Source organism: Chelmon rostratus, chromosome 18 (assembly GCF_017976325.1).
Source record: "Chelmon rostratus isolate fCheRos1 chromosome 18, fCheRos1.pri, whole genome shotgun sequence".
In the NCBI taxonomy this organism is placed as follows: domain Eukaryota; kingdom Metazoa; phylum Chordata; class Actinopteri; order Chaetodontiformes; family Chaetodontidae; genus Chelmon; species Chelmon rostratus.
In genome coordinates this window covers 18816796-18835499 of record NC_055675.1, presented here as the reverse complement: position 1 = coordinate 18835499, position 18704 = coordinate 18816796, and the positions used below count along the sequence as shown (strand labels likewise).

At 39.1% G+C, this 18704-nt stretch overlaps 1 protein-coding gene across 1 annotated transcript; it reads right to left on the bottom strand.

The window, feature by feature from the left end:
* Positions 1 to 4728: 4728 nt before the first annotated feature.
* Positions 4729 to 18609, bottom strand: knl1 (kinetochore scaffold 1). Its single transcript, XM_041958469.1, has 32 exons — positions 18471 to 18609; positions 17895 to 17929; positions 17674 to 17710; positions 17507 to 17566; positions 17233 to 17318; positions 17081 to 17136; positions 16977 to 16998; positions 16800 to 16843; positions 16644 to 16696; positions 15760 to 16534; positions 15530 to 15582; positions 14736 to 15219; positions 14141 to 14193; positions 13731 to 13938; positions 13592 to 13644; positions 10884 to 12983; positions 9804 to 9933; positions 9650 to 9708; positions 9462 to 9560; positions 9259 to 9374; positions 8883 to 8973; positions 8500 to 8616; positions 8324 to 8411; positions 8103 to 8165; positions 7983 to 8022; positions 7783 to 7887; positions 7341 to 7441; positions 6953 to 7018; positions 6532 to 6641; positions 6193 to 6314; positions 5878 to 6003; positions 4729 to 5693 (listed from the first exon to the last, which is right to left on the bottom strand). The coding sequence occupies exons 2-32, from the start codon at positions 17921 to 17923 to the stop codon at positions 5597 to 5599; spliced, it is 5643 nt and encodes a 1880-aa protein (XP_041814403.1). The 5' UTR covers positions 17924 to 17929; positions 18471 to 18609; the 3' UTR covers positions 4729 to 5596.
* Positions 18610 to 18704: the final 95 nt, after the last annotated feature.

Here is an 18704-nt window from a genome sequence, read left to right as displayed (position 1 = left end):
CACCAAATTAAATTGGTAGTTATGTACGTAAAGAAAGTTTCGACAATGTGGTTTGCAGAAACGTCCACATTTATTCCGGCGGCTGGGTTGACAGTTATCACAAACAGACCTCCACCTGATAAAAGTCATTTTAAAAAAGTCTTAAGAAAATAAAAAGCAGCCATTAGACTGGCTGAAGCCACTTGTTTCTTGTCTACATTGTTTTAAAGGATGGAAGATAGAAGTCTGGCTATGAGAGACTATGTTTGCATATGAGTAAAACTGACCTACTTTATTATTACTCTATACAGTTATTTAAGTCAGAATCCTCACTGTTTCTCACATCAAGCAATATGTCAACGTGTGACATTTAGTCTTAATGGGATTGTTTCCATCAATACACAACACTGACAGCCTTTTTATTATAATATTATCTGCTTGGTAAGGACCAGCAAAGAAACATGAACTTCTTTTTCAATAATGTCTTTGTTTTCATCCAAATCAACAGAATAAATCTTGCAGGGTCAAACTTCATGAACAGGCATGTTGTCTGTGTTATGCAGTAGCAGTAAACAGTAGTGAATAAACAGTGGGCCTCCACACTCCACCACCTCCAGGGTACCATGGGACTGGACAGCTTCACTCTTACACCTCTTAGTGAAAGTATTATGTGCTGTGAGTGCGCAGTGATGCCTTAAGAATGAATCCATTGTGTTTTGGCTTCAATGCAGGCCTTTCCTCTGGACCTGCTGTAAAACCCAACGCTTTGTTTTTTTAAACTGCGCCGCCTTTATCTTTTTCTAACTGTATGACTGAAGCGGTCGCAGCTGGACTCCAGCAGCACGGCGAGACAATTATGATAAGACGCGGCCCGAGCCGTTCTGTGAACAAACATGGCCACCAAGGCCAGAGGAAGGGAGGAACAATGGAGGCGGACTGGAGGTGTTAGCAGGCTGTCAATACAGCTACAGCAGAGGTTGTTGGTTTACTGCAAATGAGCTCAGACTCTTTAAATAGTGACTGTGCATAAAACTCTGCTGATGAGCTTCTGCACATTCAAACAGTTAATTTCTTACCCAAATATGTGGTACAAATATTTGTTCAGTGCTCAGGTGAAAGCCATTATTATTAACCCTGAGGTACATTAAACTCATGGCCAAACATTTTATTCTTGTCTAACTGCACTACGGAGCTTTGGTACCTCACTATTTGTGTAGTCTGTCTGTTTCTTTCTATTGCACCTTATTCAACCAACCAACCGACAATTTGTTGAATAAAAATGGACATACACTGATAGAGGTCTGGCCAAGCAATGCAGATATAGATAACATATTATATTTATGTGGAAATATAATATGGCAACAATACATTTAACATCTGGTTAAGTATTTTCATTAACACGTTATCCCTTGGGTTCAGGTGTGCTTTTGTTTTATACATTCATAAATGAATATAAATCATAACATGCTGGTTTAAAATGCTGATATTTAAGAAGAAACTGCATATGGTCTACATCTCCCTTTCTCTTCTTTCTCGGATAAACCACCAGTGTGTTTGACAGGTGATCACGTTATGACTTTAACACAAAGGAAACCTTAAAGCACAGCTCCATCTTCCAAAACCAATTGCGCCTCTTTAAAGCCTCCTCCCTGCTGATGTCAGTGGAGGACGCTGGTGATGTTATTAAGGTGAAATACAGCTCCTGGATCCACGGGTAAACAGATTTGAACCAGGTTGCTCGAGGCCAAATGTTCCTCTTTACAGAATTAGACATTTGCTGTGTTGAGAATATGTTGCCATCAAACTTCATCTAAATCCCAATAAACTGCAACATTTGTCCCTCGGAGAGATGTTTCATTGCACCATCACATGCAATGACGCATTTAATGTCACCACTGTATATTAGATCAACTTGGACGCATTTTATTGCCTGTTTTGTCATGTTTTTCGGTTGTGAACGTTTCTGTTTTTGGTTTGTGACGTTGAGCGCTGATTAATTTGGATCCAATCTTGCAATCAATCCATTAACTGATTTAACCTTTTGAAATGATAACACGGTTGAGATCATGGCTGCTTTACAGGTTATAGTGTATCTCAACAACTATTGGATAATTTGCCATGAAATTTTGTACAGGTATTCATAGTCTCCAGAGGATGAATCCTACTAAGCTTAATGATCATCACCAAGAGATTAGTATTTGAGGATTGCCACAACATCAATGACTTGTAGTAGCCTAACTTAGGCAATTCCTTAATTTTTCATCTAGCTGGGTCATCAACTCAAAAAATGTTTAAATATTTGTTCTTAAATTACAGCCAAATTCATGACCTTCCTATCAGCCTCATCAGTATGTATTTAGTGCTGTTTAGTAAACGTTAGCATGTTGTTGTGCTAAAGTGAAATGGTGAACATGGCAAACATAAACACCAGGAAGTTAGCGTTATTATTGTGTGTGGTGTTAGTATGCTGATGTTAGCATTTAGCTTACAGTAATGCTGAGCCTACCTACAGCACTGCTTTAAGAGAAACGCTAACATCAGCATTATCATTGTGTGCATGTTTGCATGCTGATGTTAACCTTTAGCTTAAAGTGATGCTAGGCCAATCTCACAGAGCTGCTTGCTAACATGGCTCTTATTATTTATTTCAATGTGTGGCTAAATAACAAACACAAAACAAAAGGTTTAATCAACATTCAACCTCTTTTCAGTCCAATTTGGCAAAATGCTAACCTAACATTTTATACCCAGTATTTTATAATTGAGGTAGCACTTAAATTACAGAGACTGCAGATCTAGATAATGACCACTGTTATCATCAAAGATCATTTTATGAGTCTGTTGGTTCTGAATAACATGAATCTTACCTGGGCGAGGCATTATGAGTAAACCTGTGCTTTTTCATGTTTATTCACGTTGAACTCCTGTCGTCTGCATGCAAAGCGCCACTAAATGAGACTAAACAGCCCAAAACCAATGCTCAGGGAGTTATGTTTTCATTCAGCAAATTTCAGTGTGATGAGTGCATTAGAACTGGGCTGTTATTAAAAGCGTGTTGCCACATATAGAAACACACCTTACCAAGCTGGTTGCAAAGAAACAAAGTTACAGGAAGTCAAACGGAAAATGAGACAGAAAATCATTTCGAATTTACTCAACTGGAGTAAAAAACCTATTTGCTTTGTTGTATTATGACCTAATGAATGATTCAGTTTCACGTGTGAATAATGAAAAATCCTTCAACGGATCGATTGAAATGAAATTGAGTTGACCCCCAGGCTGAGGTCAGGAGACCCAAATGCCACTTCAGCCAAACTTAACCCCTGCCTGAGCACCCTGTGTGTCCTCGATCTGGTCTGACAGCAGCCGTTGTTGCTGGGGGAGGGAGGGAGGAACTCGTGTCCCCTGATGGCTCACTCGAGGGTGACGGTTTGGAAAGTCCACTTTGACCTTTGATGTCGATGCCCCCCCCAACCCCCCTCACCCTCTCAGAGGCTTGTCTCTGGCTGTTTGACCTTTCAAATGACCTCTGGACACTGTCCATGTCACTCATGTTTTGGCTGTTTGGCATGTTTGCCTTTGAACGGCAGCAAGATCTGCGGCTAAATACTGACATCAGAGTCAGAGTTTTCTTTGTTTGATGTGGTGAAGCTGCTCTCTGGTCATTGCTGGGGGGAAACTGTGTCCACAGTTGACTGTAGGTTGAAGGATATATATTAGCCTTAAAATGTACAAAAACCCCCTGAAAATTAAAACTGCATGGTGGTGAAGCTAAAACCAAGTCTAATTTCTTATGTTGCGGATTGTTTCCATTTCGTACATGAAAAGCAGCAAAATGTTGTTGCACAGAAGCATTTGTCAGCTTACATCCTGCTCTATGATTATTCAGTGGTTCCAACCTCAACCTCAAAGGGTCCCAAGATACATCTGTGGGGTCACAAGATGTATATAGATATAGATATATTTTTTTAATTTATCTAAACTTTATTTGCATGTTTTTCTATTAAAATACTGGATACTTTAAGCCTCTAAAAATCCTTTAAATAAGACAGTCTGCAGGCCATTTTCTGCGACGAGCAGACGACAGTGGACATTTCTTCATTTTGAGAGAGGAAACAAGACAAAAAGGTTGGTTTCTGAGCTCTAAACTGTACTGGGATCAGATTTACTCTTCAGTAAATAACTGCTGATTCCTTAAAGCACTGTCGCCATTTAAAGTTAAACATTAGTAATACACTGTGATGGGAGCTTAACATCAGGATGGGCAGTGGGTGTTGGAATAGTGTGTATTTGACAGCCCTGTAGTGCCCCCTAAAGCCTAACCACAGCACAGCAATTGACACAGAAGATGCATTTTCATGTCTAATTTGCAGGTAATGCTTTAAATAGCTCTGTAGATGAGAATGAAGATACAACACAAGACCCCAAGCTTCAGGTTTGACTTTCATTATACAGCATTTTTAGTGTTTTAGTTGCAGTGGTCTTATCTTTGGGTGCAGGATTTGGGATGATGAAAACTCTCCTCAAGTAACTAATTGCAGTGGCTATCCAAGGGAATGGTGCAAGCGTGGTTATTGTCATAGGAATGAACAGCAGAATACTAATAACATGCAGAAGAGGAAAGAAAATAAAAGGAGAGTGCAAAGACTGAGTGTAACAGATGTGGATGACAATACACAAAGAAAATACATCGTGGAAAAGACAACCATTCAAACAATGACGAAAAAAATGAGAAACAAAATGTTTCTAATGGAAACCTTTGAGTATTTATTAACAATTTTTATTAAAAATTAAAAAGATCACAAGAAGTGTGGGAAAAATATTAGGAACAAAGTATAGAGAATCATATTTACAACAGAGCATGGAAGATATACAACCTTTTGTCGGTGCTTGTCTCACATACAGGATCCAGCTGATATGTACTATCAGGGCTCCTTTACAGAAACAAAATCGGTCCATGTTCACCATCTGGAGGCGACTCTGGAAACTGCACAGAAAACATTACACTGTCTGCACTCCAGACCAGTGACAGACAAGTGAATTTAATCTTTTAAATGTTGCGCATGAACACTAAGAAAAGATAAATTAAACCAAATTTTCTAGCTAGATGACATCGCTAATACAATTGAGCATGGTTTGAATAACCTCTAACTACAATGTAGCTGGGCCATTATTCCACTTATTCAAGAACAAAAACAACAAAATACTTTGGCAATTTAATTCTTTTGAGAAGTTTGGGCACCTAAATGTCAGAGATTGCAGATAATTTTGACTTCTGGTCAAAGTTCTGATTAAAAGGACATGAGCTGCAGCTGTGGATCTGATTTACTGTATTCTAACGATTTTTATATTTATGTTGTCCCTTTCTATGCACTACATTGGAAACCAAAGTATTTTCTAACAAAATGCAAATTGTTATGCATATTGGACATGTGCAGCTGCATTATGAGGACAACACAAAATACAGGAAAAACCATCACTTGATGCACACCATGGAAGAAGAAAACAGACTGGGAACATTTAGACTATATTCATTTTCAGTTAACAGATTTTATAGTTTTTCATCTTTCAACATCTATTTTGTACAAATCAGTTTGATTAGAAACAATAGTTGGTCTCAGCAGAGTAGATTTTCATGAATCTTTTTGACAATCTTTGTCAAGAGGTTCCTGGCTGGACTGAACGATGCCACAATCTCTTCAATCTGCTGGATCCTGCAAATACACGAAAAAATCAAATGCTGTTTCAAAGAATTTTGCGTTTTTCTGGCTGCTGGGGCTCACAAATTGTGTAATACTGCTTATATATTCCCAGCTATAACATCATCGTGCTACTTCAACACATCAGCACCCTCCACCCAAAGCACTGCTTCGTTTATTTTTAAAAGATCACACTTACGTTGTGCTTCCGATCATGTTTTTGAAGCTCTGCACTTGAAGGACATAGAGGTGGTTGGTCAAACTGACAGAGAAGACCACCTCAAACTTGGAAAATGTCTTAAGACTGCTGAAGATGATGCAAACTCTAAAGGAAGAAAAAGAAAAAGAGAGGATATTATAGAATGTAGCTTTCTGAAAAAATAGTTAACCTATTAATGGCAGATCATACATAAACATCTTATTACAGCAGAGTTTCTGTGGTTCTCCTTTTATTACAGAATCTGAGGCCACTTTGTCTGCTTTGTATTGGGAACCATGTCTGAGGAGTTCTTACTGAGTGTCCACACAGCTGATGCTGACAATATCGAGCCTTAGACCCCCCCACATTGTCAGCAGACGCAGCTCCTCTCCTAGCAGACGACAGCGACTCACCACCAGGCCCACGTCATGGAGCAGCTGCATGCAACAGGACACAAGATACCTCAGTTAAAAGTTTCAGTGCAACTGAGTCAAATGTTATTTCCAGCATGACAGGAAGATAGCAAAAAACGCAGTGTCTGGACCGGGTCTACTGAGAACTTTACCATGTCTGCCATAAACATGATAAGTACAACACGCAGCAGCATGTGCGGCCGTCCCTCAGTTAACAAAACAAGCCTCCATTCACACTGACCTCTGGAACATGTCTGCTCGTTGGATACTTCTCCACCCAGGCAGCTTCTCCCTCAGTGTACTGAGAGAGCAGTTTGTGGACGAGGCAGGCATGGCCCTGAGACTTCTCATCTGGTTAGAAAACAAAGGACACAAAAGTTGTTTTTACACATTACCAGCAACAAAACTGTCCCTGCTCTTCAAGATGCCAGCAGATATTAAATGTACCCTCATTATAAAGAACTCACTGAAAAACTACTGGAGATTTAAGTAATATTCATTTGACATAGCAATTAGTCCGACAGGTGGGTAGAGGAGAAACAGACGTGAATCAACATCTGAATCCATGTTAAACTAAACACACAATCTTTAACACAGATTCTACACAGATCTAGCAAATGACCAGTCATTAACATACTACTTTTTATACTCTTTTGTCTCACCGTCAAGCTGATGTTTGAACGTGATGTGTGATATTTTCCTCTCCGACTGATTATCAGCATCATTCCCTTTAACATCAATGAATAAGGAAAACATTTTTATTGAAAAAATATTATTTGTTTAAAAAAACACAAATAAATCAAAACCACAAGTCAGCAAACACACTTTCACCAAATGTCTGCCTTGTACAGACTATAGTTCTATGTATAGTTTGGCTCGTAAACAATAGTTTTAATTGCAAGGTTGCATTAGTGTGGCTAAAGTTGGAACATGGTTTAGACTTTCAACCTATAACCTATGTATAAAAAGATACAAATTTTAGAAGAAATAGCATGAATGCTGGCCACCATGTAGAAACCTTACAAGTATGTCTACTGTTAAAAATCTTACCAGTGGATTTTTCAAACACCAACTGCAGATGGAAGGTCTCATGGAGGAAAGTGTAGGCTGTGCAGTTGTCTCCCTTCTCTCCGAACTTCCATTCATTCAACCTGAGTTAAGAAATGTGCAAAATGTGTTAATAATGCGCACAAAAGTTATATATTGTCAAGACAAACATAAGCTACACACACACTTTAAAACAGTCAAATGGAAGTGGACATGGACAAGTGAGATTTGTGCCTGAACATCTAAAAGAAACTCAATAAAACCAGAGACTGACATGGATTATTCATCATAAGACACGTAATAATTTAGATTTTTATCAAAATGAGAGTGCACCCCCCATATTCTTTTTGTCGTTCGACTATGTTTTGTTGTGTTTGTATTCTGAAAATTTCAAATAAAAAGTCGAAAAAAAAAAAAACAAAAAACAAAAAAAACAGAGACTGACGTATGCAGCATGGCGACGTGGCTCTCGAGCTTCCTTGTCTCAGCTCTCAGCCTGTTCAGTTTATTTGAATTTGGCTTCTTCTGCATCTCCAGTTCAGATATTTGTCTGTGGCAGGAACAAAAGAAAAGCATAAGACACAAAGAAACTCTGTATCGATAGAACCTACATGAGAACGATACTTATTAATATTCTCAACTTACCGGTCATTATCTTCCAATGCCTCTGTGACTTTCTGCATTTCTGAGAAAACAAAACAGAACAATTGAAGCACATGAAAACGCAATAAACAAGTGAAAAAATGAAGTGATATTACAAGTTACCTTCCTGAAGTGATTTCAGACTTGGCGTGTCTTCGAAGCCTTTTTCTTCGACTGCAGCAAGTTCTACATGAAAGAAAAACAGAAGGAGTTACTGCTGTTTCACCTCCTGCTCTCCCTTGCAGCAACACACCAACACAGACAGAGCTCGCCTCTTCTTAGGGTGATTGGTCTGAATCATCGGTCCATTCATATAGAGAAGAATTTTCCCACTGTAGCCATACCTGTTTCTAACTGACAAATGCAGTCATCCAAACTTTTTATCATCTCATCTGCTTCCTCGATCGTTCCTCTCAACCTCTGTTGCTCCTCCTGAAACAATAAAAAATGCTGATGACCTTCCACACTCTCAGAAGCTCCCCACTGTTGTAACTGAGTGTTTCTGTGTGAAGGCTCTTACCAGATTAGCCTGCACAAGGTTGGAGTACAACACCTCCTTCATGTCATGGGACTGAACTTTGCTCGTCTTTCTGAACAAGTTATTTCGCTCTTTTAGTTTCGCGCCAAAAGATTTGAGCTGTCAAACAAACACAGTCAGGATTAGGAATAAGATCCAGTTAAGACTCTTCCTGCTGCTACATCTGCATACACAGTAGAAGGCGTCAGCTAAATGCAGAGAATTACCCACATGCATCCTTTTAACAAAATGACAGTTATACTGCAAATGATTTATGGGTCAATCAGAAAAAGTCCTTTTTGAGTTCACACTGCCTGTGCAACACTGTAAAGATGACAAGCGAATAAACAAATTGCAGTTTGAAAAATAACGTTATCTTTTCATACCTCTTTTTCTGAAGAATTACTCATTTCCTCCCACAGAGGTCTATTGACAATCTTCAGCGGTTTGTCTAGATCCTGCATGCGCTCCTTCAACCTAAGAGGACAAAACCAGCCTGTCTTTGAGCTGCAGTCGTAATATCTGAATTATCAGACACAGCTTGAAATACTTCCACAATGTATGCTGCTTTACACATTCTCAAGCTGTCAATCAAGGGTTACTCTGAGTTTTCTGAGGTTTTAAGGCATTCAGGTTTAAACCTAGAACGAGACCTCTCATGGAACAAAAACCACAAGGTAAGATGGTTAAATGTGATAAACTACTACATGCAAACTTTTAATCTTTGTCATAAATGTGTTGTACAGTCTTAAGCATACATACCCCTCCACCTTCTCTGTTAGGCTCAGGACGTTTGTCTCATACACCATCTGTTTAGGACGGTTGACATGCCTGTCTTTCAGTAAATCCATCGGTGTGCGATCTGTGTCTGACAAAAGCTGCAAGAAACAAAACAAAAAGTCACATCACTGCACTTGGCTGTTGTTTATCACACATTTCCTCAATCTCAATGAAGATGAACTTACTCTGCCAGGGAGGACACTTTGCCGAGGATTGTGAATGACAAAGTCTATGTTGAAGAGTTTAAAGAACTCTAACACTGTCATGGTGCCATCATCGAATTTCTGTAACCAAAACATTGAAGGCAATAAATAACCAATGTGAAAAAATTAATATATTAAGGACATATTTGTAAACTATATCAATAGTATACCCTCTGCATGTCACTGGCATAGTCTTCAAGCTGGGATTCAAACAGGCTTTGTTTGAAAGCTGAAAAAACAACAGCAGAATTACATCAGGAAAACATCTCAAAATGAGGATCTTAATGGTACTCAGTTACACTATGTGAATCCATAACAACTTACTTGATTCAAACGTAGCCTCACATCTGATGCTGGCCGTGTGAGTGCTGTTGGAGTCATCAGTGGACTGTGTAGTCATGGATGGAGCTGTAGTAATGTTACCGTCACACTCTACAAGATGAGACTGTGATCCCTGATAAAACAAAGAAAGAACAGAGAAACAAATTAAGAATTTCTTCAAAAACAAAAAACAAAAAATTCACAACACAATATAATAACGCACAACAATAAAGTGTTATATAATTCACTGTAAAGTCTCAAATCAAAGTCAGTATTCAAACAAGTGAAGAGAGGTGAATTACCTATATATTCAGCCTAATATGTACATTTTGAAAGCCCCAATCAGACATCATACTCACTAATCTCCTGCTCCCGAATGTCACTTTTGAATATTAATACAGTCTACACTATTTAGATCCAATCATATCTAATCTGCTGTTAAGTGCAGTTAAGTTACTGTCTAAACCAGCCATGTCCAAACTGTTCCATAAAGGGCCGTGTGGCTGCAGGTTTTCATTCCAACCAAGGAGGAACACACCAGGCCCGACTCATTTAATCAGCTGATAACTAAGGGATCCCTTGATGTTGATTGGTTGGCCTGGTGTGCTCCTCCTTGGTTGGAACGAAAACCTGCAGCCACACGGCCCTTTATGGAATAGTTTGGACATGCCTGGTCTAAACTCTACACTTCCTACAGATGTTTCAAACTAAAAGCCTATCAGGCCCAGGCCAAATGAAGTCCTTTGTGTGACACTGGAAGGCTTTTAATATGAAATGATGGTACAAGAAGTGTTGAGTTTCAGACTAAACCACAATCAGGCAAAATGGAAAAGACTGAGAATTAACTGCATTTCTAGTTAGGGCAGAATAACTCAGAGCAACATTGTGGTGAGTATGACATGACTAATAAGATCAGAGCTGTGGAAATGTACATTATCTTGAAATGTCAGGGCAACAAGCAAACATGGAGGAAGTTTTGAGTCTGCATGAACAGGAAATTAAAACAGGAGAACATCAGGAAACATGCAGTCAAGGTAAATAAGGTAAATAAAGACCTCAGCCATAATTTGAGAATTGACCTACCATTTCAAAGTCAGCGGCCATCTCAGCAGATGTTTTCATTCTCTTCTCATCCTCCATATCATTTTCGTTTACTGGCAGTGGCGTCGTATCTTCAAAGCTTCCGAGCTCTTCATCGTAAATGTCGCTCACATCGTCGAAGTCGCTCAGTTGATTAGCAACATTGACAGTGATCGTCTTTGTATATTCCTCCACTGAATTCACCTTCTTTGAATCGTCAGGTTTGCTTCTTTTGGGCAGCTTTGGCTTAAAGCCTCCCACTGAGAGTCTTGACATAAGTTGTTTAGTCTTCAAGTTGAAAGGAGTGGCAGGAGTAGTAGAGGGGTCTTCTTCCATAAGACAATGAGCTTGTGTATTTTCTTCAGTGTTTACCAAACCCATTTCAAGTCCAGGTTCCATTCCAGGAAGGGATTTGGTTTTGTCTTCTGAGTTTTTGTCCATGTTGTGTTCCAGCTGTTCCAAAGGTGCTATGGCAATAGTATCCAGAGGTGTATTTACCATGTGGCTCAGTCGTCTTACTTTTGAGTGGAGATCGGCCAAACTCATTCGTTTAGACTTCCGTGAAGGTGCTGCATCGACATCATGGTCAACAACACTGGGTGAACAGGTCTGATTTCTAGGTTCAGGTTTCTTCCTGTTGTCAGTTTCATGTGAGTCAAGAGAGTCTGGACAGTTGGTGATTTCCACACCATCAGGGTTGGATGATCGCGGAGCTCCATTGTTCTGATGTGAAGTCACCTCTGTAATATTCACATGGTCAGAATCGGGGTACAAATGCTGTGTGGAAGAAAGGCTTTGATGTGGCTCATCTGTACACGCTTCGACCAAAATGTTGCCTGTTTGAGCTTCGGTCATATCCATGTTTACATTGACCTCAAGACAGTCTGTCATGGTTTTATTTACTGGATTTTCTGGGTGAAAACCTGGAGTTTCCATTTCAGCATTCACATCAGGCTTCTGTGTTTTATGATCTAGGAAGCCATTTGTGTCTACAGTTTCTGGAGGGGATTGTGGAGCAGGAGCCACTGCTTTGGTGATCACAGGATTAGCCCAGGGACCACTCATTTTAGACAGGGAGTTTCTAAATCCTGGATCCAAAGTGTGTGTTGATGAAGATGGATTTCTACGTGAATTACATGTCTTACTTTCTCTCTTCTTCACAGATGAAGGAAAATCCATGTTTTCATGCTTGGATAAAATGTTAGAATCTCGGTGTGGAAGAACTGAATCTAACACTAAATTGTTGGCAATGTTTATGGTGTGACTTTGTGTCACATCCATGGCTGCATCATTTGTGATACACCTCGCTGTTTTCTCTCCGCCTACAGGTAAAAAGTCCACATTTTGGTGTGCCTGCGGGTCTAAATCAGTGGCAATGTTTACAGTGAGACTTCGTGTCACATCCATGGCTGCATCATTTGTGATACACCTCGCTGTTTCCTCTCCGCCTATAGGTAAAAAGTCCACATTTTGGTGTGACTGCGGGTCTAAATCAGTGGCAATGTTTACAGTGAGACTTCGTGTCACATCCATGGCTGCATCATTTGCAGTGAACCGCATCGTTTTCTCTCCGCAAGCAGGTACAAAGTCCATATTTTGGTAAGAATGCAGTTCTAAACAAGTGCCAATATTTGCAGTGTGACTTCCTGTCACATCCATGGCTGCATCATCTGCAGTGAACCTCACTGTTTTCTCTCCACCAGCAGGTAAAAAGCCCACATTTTGGTGTGACCGTGGGTCCACATCAGTGGCGATGTTAACAGTGTGACTTTGTGTCACATCCATTGCTGCATCATTTGCAGTGAACCTCACTGTTTTCTCTCCACCAGCAGGTAAAAAGTCCACATTTTGGTGTGACTGTGGGGGGAAATGGGTGGCAATATTTACAGTGTTGCTTTGTGTCACATCCATTGCTGCGTCATTTGCAGGGAACCTCACTCTTTTCTCTCCACAAGCAGGTAAAAAGCCCACATTTTGGTGTGACTGCCGTTGTAAATCACTGACGATGTTTACAGTGTGACTCTGTGTCACATCCATGCAGGCATCATCAGCGGTGAACCTCACTGTTTTCTCTCTGCAGTCGTCTTCAGCATCAAACTTGACCTGATGGAGACCGACAAAAAATGTGTCAACTTTCTTACTATACGACACTGAGTTAGAATTACCATTACATGATTAAAATATTTTGCCATTTCAGAGCAAACATCCATAAAAAAGTCTGCAACCCCCTTCTAAAGCCAAGAAAATAGTACAATCACTACAATCCATACCACTTAGGGTCAGGTTACGCTCGAAAAGAACTAGAGAACTAGAGAAATGTCTGTGTTTAGAATGAAAAAGGAGGGCTAGAGAGGACAACAGAAATTTGCAATATTAGCATAATCTGGATTCATGTTTTTGGCCACCTGACAAACTTAGCTCCAAAATTCACTTTCCTTTAAGATGTTTTGGTCTCTATAAATCATCTGGTCTTTAGCTTTCTAGATGCTCTACTATGCTCATTGGTTTTATCAGAGCTTTTTTAGCTTGCTGCACCTGGAAACAAGGTTGATGAGATCACAGGTTGTAATAAGCCTCTATAGAGCTGAGTGGTAACATAGCAATTCTGTGGGTTTGCTGCTACAAGTGCAGCTTTAATGTTAGTTTAAAGATGCAATTCATTCATGAAACAAATGTGTGAAGGATAAGATTAAGAAAAGTTTTACCCTCACCTGATGTCTTAGAGCCTTCGTCCTTAAAGAAGCAGTCAATGAAGTTTCCGCACCTAAATATACAGATGAGGAAACGAGTAAGAAGCAATTCAATTCAATTCTGAGGTAAATTTTTTTTGAAGGTTTGGTGTTTCCATACCTTTATGGTTAGATGACCGCAAAGCTTCACTGGGCTGCTGATGTGAAGTCATCTCTGCTTTCTTCAAATGACCACTTTGGGGGTACATGTCTCCTCTGGTGAAGTCAATTACATTTACAGTGTGACTTTGTGTCAAATCCATACATGCATCATCTGCAGAAAACCTCAGTGTTTTCTCTCTGCAGTCATCTTCAGCATCAAATTTGACCTGTGGAGAAAGAAAAAAACCCATCACAGCGAGTGGACAGTCATAGAAAACATCAATCTTGATATGGAAGTTTAAATGAACATATTTTACTATGTCACCATAAAAATATAGTATGCTAATATTCTCTAAATTAAATAAATTTAATTTATTTTGCAAAAAATACAGGTTTAAAAAATTGAAGTACATGAATTTTTAAGCTCACCTGGTGTCTTTCTACCTCCGACTTTAATGATGGTTTCAATGAGGTTTCCACGCCTAATGTGGAGATGGAGAATTAAATGAAAAATAAAAATTTACACAAACAACCAGACCCTGGGGTCTCATTTTGGTGACTTAAGTGATATAAAAAGTGAGCCCATATAACTGTGGAACAGATGCCAGGATCCCCATACTACAATAACTGACATTTCAAAATATCAGTTACAGACTATTTACTGTATTTAGTTATTTTCAATCCCTTTCCCTTTTCAATCCCTTATCATTACATACCTATGTTATTATTCAATACATGTATTGTTAATAATATTATAATCATTTTCTTCTCTCCCATACACACAATCATAAATATAAACATGTCATATTTAAGATTCCCACTAAAACACTCAGCTGTCAGGCACATTTATATCACAGTAACTGCTTGATTATTGTAACTATTGTGACTATTATTTAACAATTGTTTGTTTTGTTTTATATATGTTTTTCCTGTCCGTTCTTGCATATTTTATCTCCATTTCTATCATGCTAAGTCACTGCTGCTTTAATTTTGCTCAAACAAACAAACCAAAAAGTTTCCATACCTGTACTGTTAAATGACTCCAGTGTATGCAGTCCTGTATGAGTGTCAGCCATATCCATGTTCACATCATCTTCAGGACAGATTGTATCTCCATTAAAAGACTTTCCAAAGTTCCTCGTATTTAGTGATGGATTTTCTTTACTAACATCAGTTTTAAACTGGGACGGGAAGCTGTTTGTGCCGACAGCTTCTTTAAAGGATGCTGCAGCAGGATGCACCATTCTGGCAATCGCAAGATTACCACTGGAAGCCCTTTCTAGATCCGAACCATTTGTTGTCGAGCCGAGGGGACCACAAGTCTCACGTTTTCTCTCCACCACAGATGAAGCATTGTTCATTTTTCCACAAGCGTGATTTTGGTTTGGAGGAGTTAATGGACCACTGGCAATGTTTACTGCGTGACTCTGAGTCATGTCCATGAACTCATCATCTGCAGTGAACATTATTGTTTTCTCTCTGCATTCATCTTTTGTATCAAGGTTGACCTGAGGAAGAAAAGGCACCATGTTATCCCATACTCACTAAAAATTGACCTCCTCATGCAGTCTTTAATAAGCATTAAAAGAAAACGGTTTGAAAGCTATACTGATAACATTAATAGCGACTCATATATACATATATATATAAACTGACCATTATCTGAAACCTAGCATATGATTTTACATACATGTTGTACTTTCCATGCAGCCATTAGTTTTAGTTAATGTATGGTACAAAAGATTATTTTCAGACTTAAAACTTTGGCAACATAGGTAAATAATTCTAACAGCACAGTAAACTAATAATAAAACTCACCTGGTGTCTCTGATGAGAAGCATGTAGAGAAGGATTCCTCAAAGATGTCACACCTAAATTTGGAAATTGAAATGTTATCAGATGCTATTTAAACACTATTTAACATTAACTTGTAAAATAATACCAGTATCCCCAAAAAACACAGGATGCCATGTATTACGTCAAAGCAAGAACCGCATTGATGTTGAAACATTTAGTCCATCAATCGATTACTGGATAGAAATTCTAACCTTTAGAGTTGAATGACGCCAGCGTTTTAGTGCCCTGCTGTTGTTCGGTCTTCTCTGCTGTCTGTGACACTCTGTTGTCAATGTCGGAGTACATTTCTCGTGTGGGAAAAAGACACTGAAAGGGGTTGTCATCATCTGTGAATCCCTGAATGCGGTCTGTCTGAGCCTCAGTCATATCCATGCTTACATCAGCCGTTGGGTAGAGTGCACTCCCATGAGATGATTCACCAGTCTTCCTGGATGTATTCAGAGACCTCTCCTTCACAGATAAAACAGAAGTTGGAGCCTCATTTCCTTTATCCACAACAGCCCTTTGTGTTTTAACCTGGGCCAGGGAGTTGTCTCTTTCTGAAGAGGATGCTCCAGCAGGAAGAGTCATTCTGGTGATCACAGGATTAATGCTGGGGCCACTTGGTTTAAAGAGAGTTGCGAGGAAGTTTTCCAATCCACTAGGATCCACACAAGGCGCTGATGAGGTTATGTTTCTCTTCTCCACACTTAAATCCATGCTTCTGTTCGTGGGTAGTGATACTGAACTGCTTGTCATGTTCACAGTATGACTTAAGGTCATATCCATGGATGCATCATTTTCAGTAAACATCACTGTTTTATCTCTGCTAGTGGGTAATGTGTCATAGTTTTGAAGGGAAATATCAAATAATTCTGCATCACCGGCAATTTTCATAGTGTGACTGTGGGTCATGTCCATGAATGCATCATCTGTCGAAAACATCACTGTTTTCTCCCCAAAGTCATCCCCAGTATCAAAGTTGACCTGGTGAAGAAGAGTAGCTTTATGTTAATGAACAGTCACTAAATTTCCGGTGTTAGAAACAACACTGATTAAAAAGCTAAACAGACGAGCAGAGTCACTTCAAGCTCACCTTATCCCTTTGTTGAGAAGCATGTAGAGGAGCATTCAATAGGGTTTCCATTCCTAAATTTGAAAATCTGACTTTAGTAAGAGTCATTTTACACTGTAACAGATCACATAAGCGCTTGGTAATAGTTGCTTGAGGTTGAAAAATCAATATTCCTACCAGCAATTTGTTGAATTCCATCTTCAGGGACTGCCACCTGGACCCTTATGGAAGAAAATACAACATTTACATTGTTAAGACAGTAAAAACTGACTGGATTTGTGAGACTGTTAGTCTAAGATTATCATCTGAAACACAGCTGAATGAGCAGATCTTAAAAGGATCAGGTCACCTTACCTATTTTGTGGGGCTGCTACTGCTGTGGGGACAGACAGGAAAATATTACAAAGCTGTTTTAAAAAAAGAAATCACATAAAGTAAAACATACATCAGATACTTACTCGTTGCTACTAATTCTTGGAGAGGACTTCGGGCAGGAGAGGCATTTTTTACATCCCTGTAAAAATGATGTATTGATTAGGTTAAAATGTCAGTGTCAGTGTGAAAAATTAAGCCTGGCCTTCTTTTCTTTCTTTCTTTTTAAGAGTCTCACATTGAAAACAGGAGAACATCGTCTGCAGGGGCAAAACTGACTCTCCTTGAAATCTTCTTTTCCACTGGTTTTTTGGCATACTCCACCTTAGTGAAAATAAATATCACATGCAAAGTAAAGTGTAAAACCATGAACGCAGTTATTACCACTCAATTTGACTCCTCTTAGTCTGAGAATTCATACTTAAAAAATATATTATGGTTGGACTGTCGCTTAGAACCAAAATCACAAATTTTACACATAAAACACAGTCTGATAAAAATCTTAAATTTACCTTATTTTCCTGTTGCTCTGGGTCAGGGAATCTGATTGATTTACGTGGTGCTTTTAAAATCTGAAAATAAGAAATTGCAGATGATACAGTTCAGGACAATGATTTGTTTTTTTGAAAGTCAAAAGTATAGTATATAATTTGCATATATAATTATATGTGGTACTGACCGAAGAGATGCGGCGCCTGGAGAATCCACTACCTTCACTGTAACACAAAACATAGTATTACCATCTGGTGTATGTGCATGTGGTGTGTGTTATATTATAAACAATGTCAACAAAGTCATATCACAAGTTAATGGCAGGTGTAAAGCTGGCAGACTGTTGCTTTAAGGTTCTGGTGCAAAGTACACATGCTGCTTTCTATTAATAACATAATTTTCTCTCACTCGTTCTTGGCATGATCCAGAGGCTCCATTCTCAACTGTGAACAAATGAAAACTGTGTTAGATACAGTAACACGCAGCTGCTGCAGCATATGATTCAATTTAACCTAAAAAGACATTTGCTGTGACAGCTGTGCAAAATGATCTTTGTTGGACTTTCTTAGAGTCAAGAAGAAATCTCATGAAGCCATCTCACGTTATTCATCTACAAAGCCTTTTAAATGGAATTAACTGCAAACTAGCATTAAATAAATAACAGGTAGGTCAGGTGTGCAACAGTGCAGCAGGGTTTACTAAGACTGCTTCATAAGCCACGATAAGCTTGCTAAGTGATAAACAATCGCTCATATTATCCATTTCACCGCAAAACACATTTTTACCGAAATCATTCACGACAGACAACAAACGGATGATTACTGAACTCGCTATTATCGACAAAAACATTTTAGTGCATTACTTAGCTAACGTTAGTTGATTTAGTGCGTTATTTGGCTAACGTTAGTTGACACTAACGTTCGTCTTCGCTTGCCATTCACAATATGAACAAGAAACGAAGCGAGGAAACTGAATAGAGCATACCTTTTAGTAGTTACGAGCTAATTTCTCACGTTTTATGACGGATACGGTTGCGTTGTTACGACTAAACTAGTCAAAAATAGTTTTCATGTTGCTTATTTTTGGCTGGATCGATAAGCAAACCTACAAACTACAGCTAACGTCAACGAGCCTCGATGCTAACGTCTTGAACGTCTTTTTGAATTTAGCCGCCCCCACGCATGCGCAGTGCACTCTGGCCGTGCGTTTTGTCTACAT

Coding starts and splice junctions, on each gene's coding strand:
- knl1 (XM_041958469.1), bottom strand. CDS start 17,923: ATGGAGCCTCTGGATCATGCCAAGAACGA. Junction 16,999..17,080: donor CCAAGAATTAGTAGCAACGA/GTAAGTATCTGA, acceptor CTGTCCCCACAG/CAGTAGCAGCCCCACAAAAT. Junction 13,939..14,140: donor CGGAGGTAGAAAGACACCAG/GTGAGCTTAAAA, acceptor CTTTCTCCACAG/GTCAAATTTGATGCTGAAGA.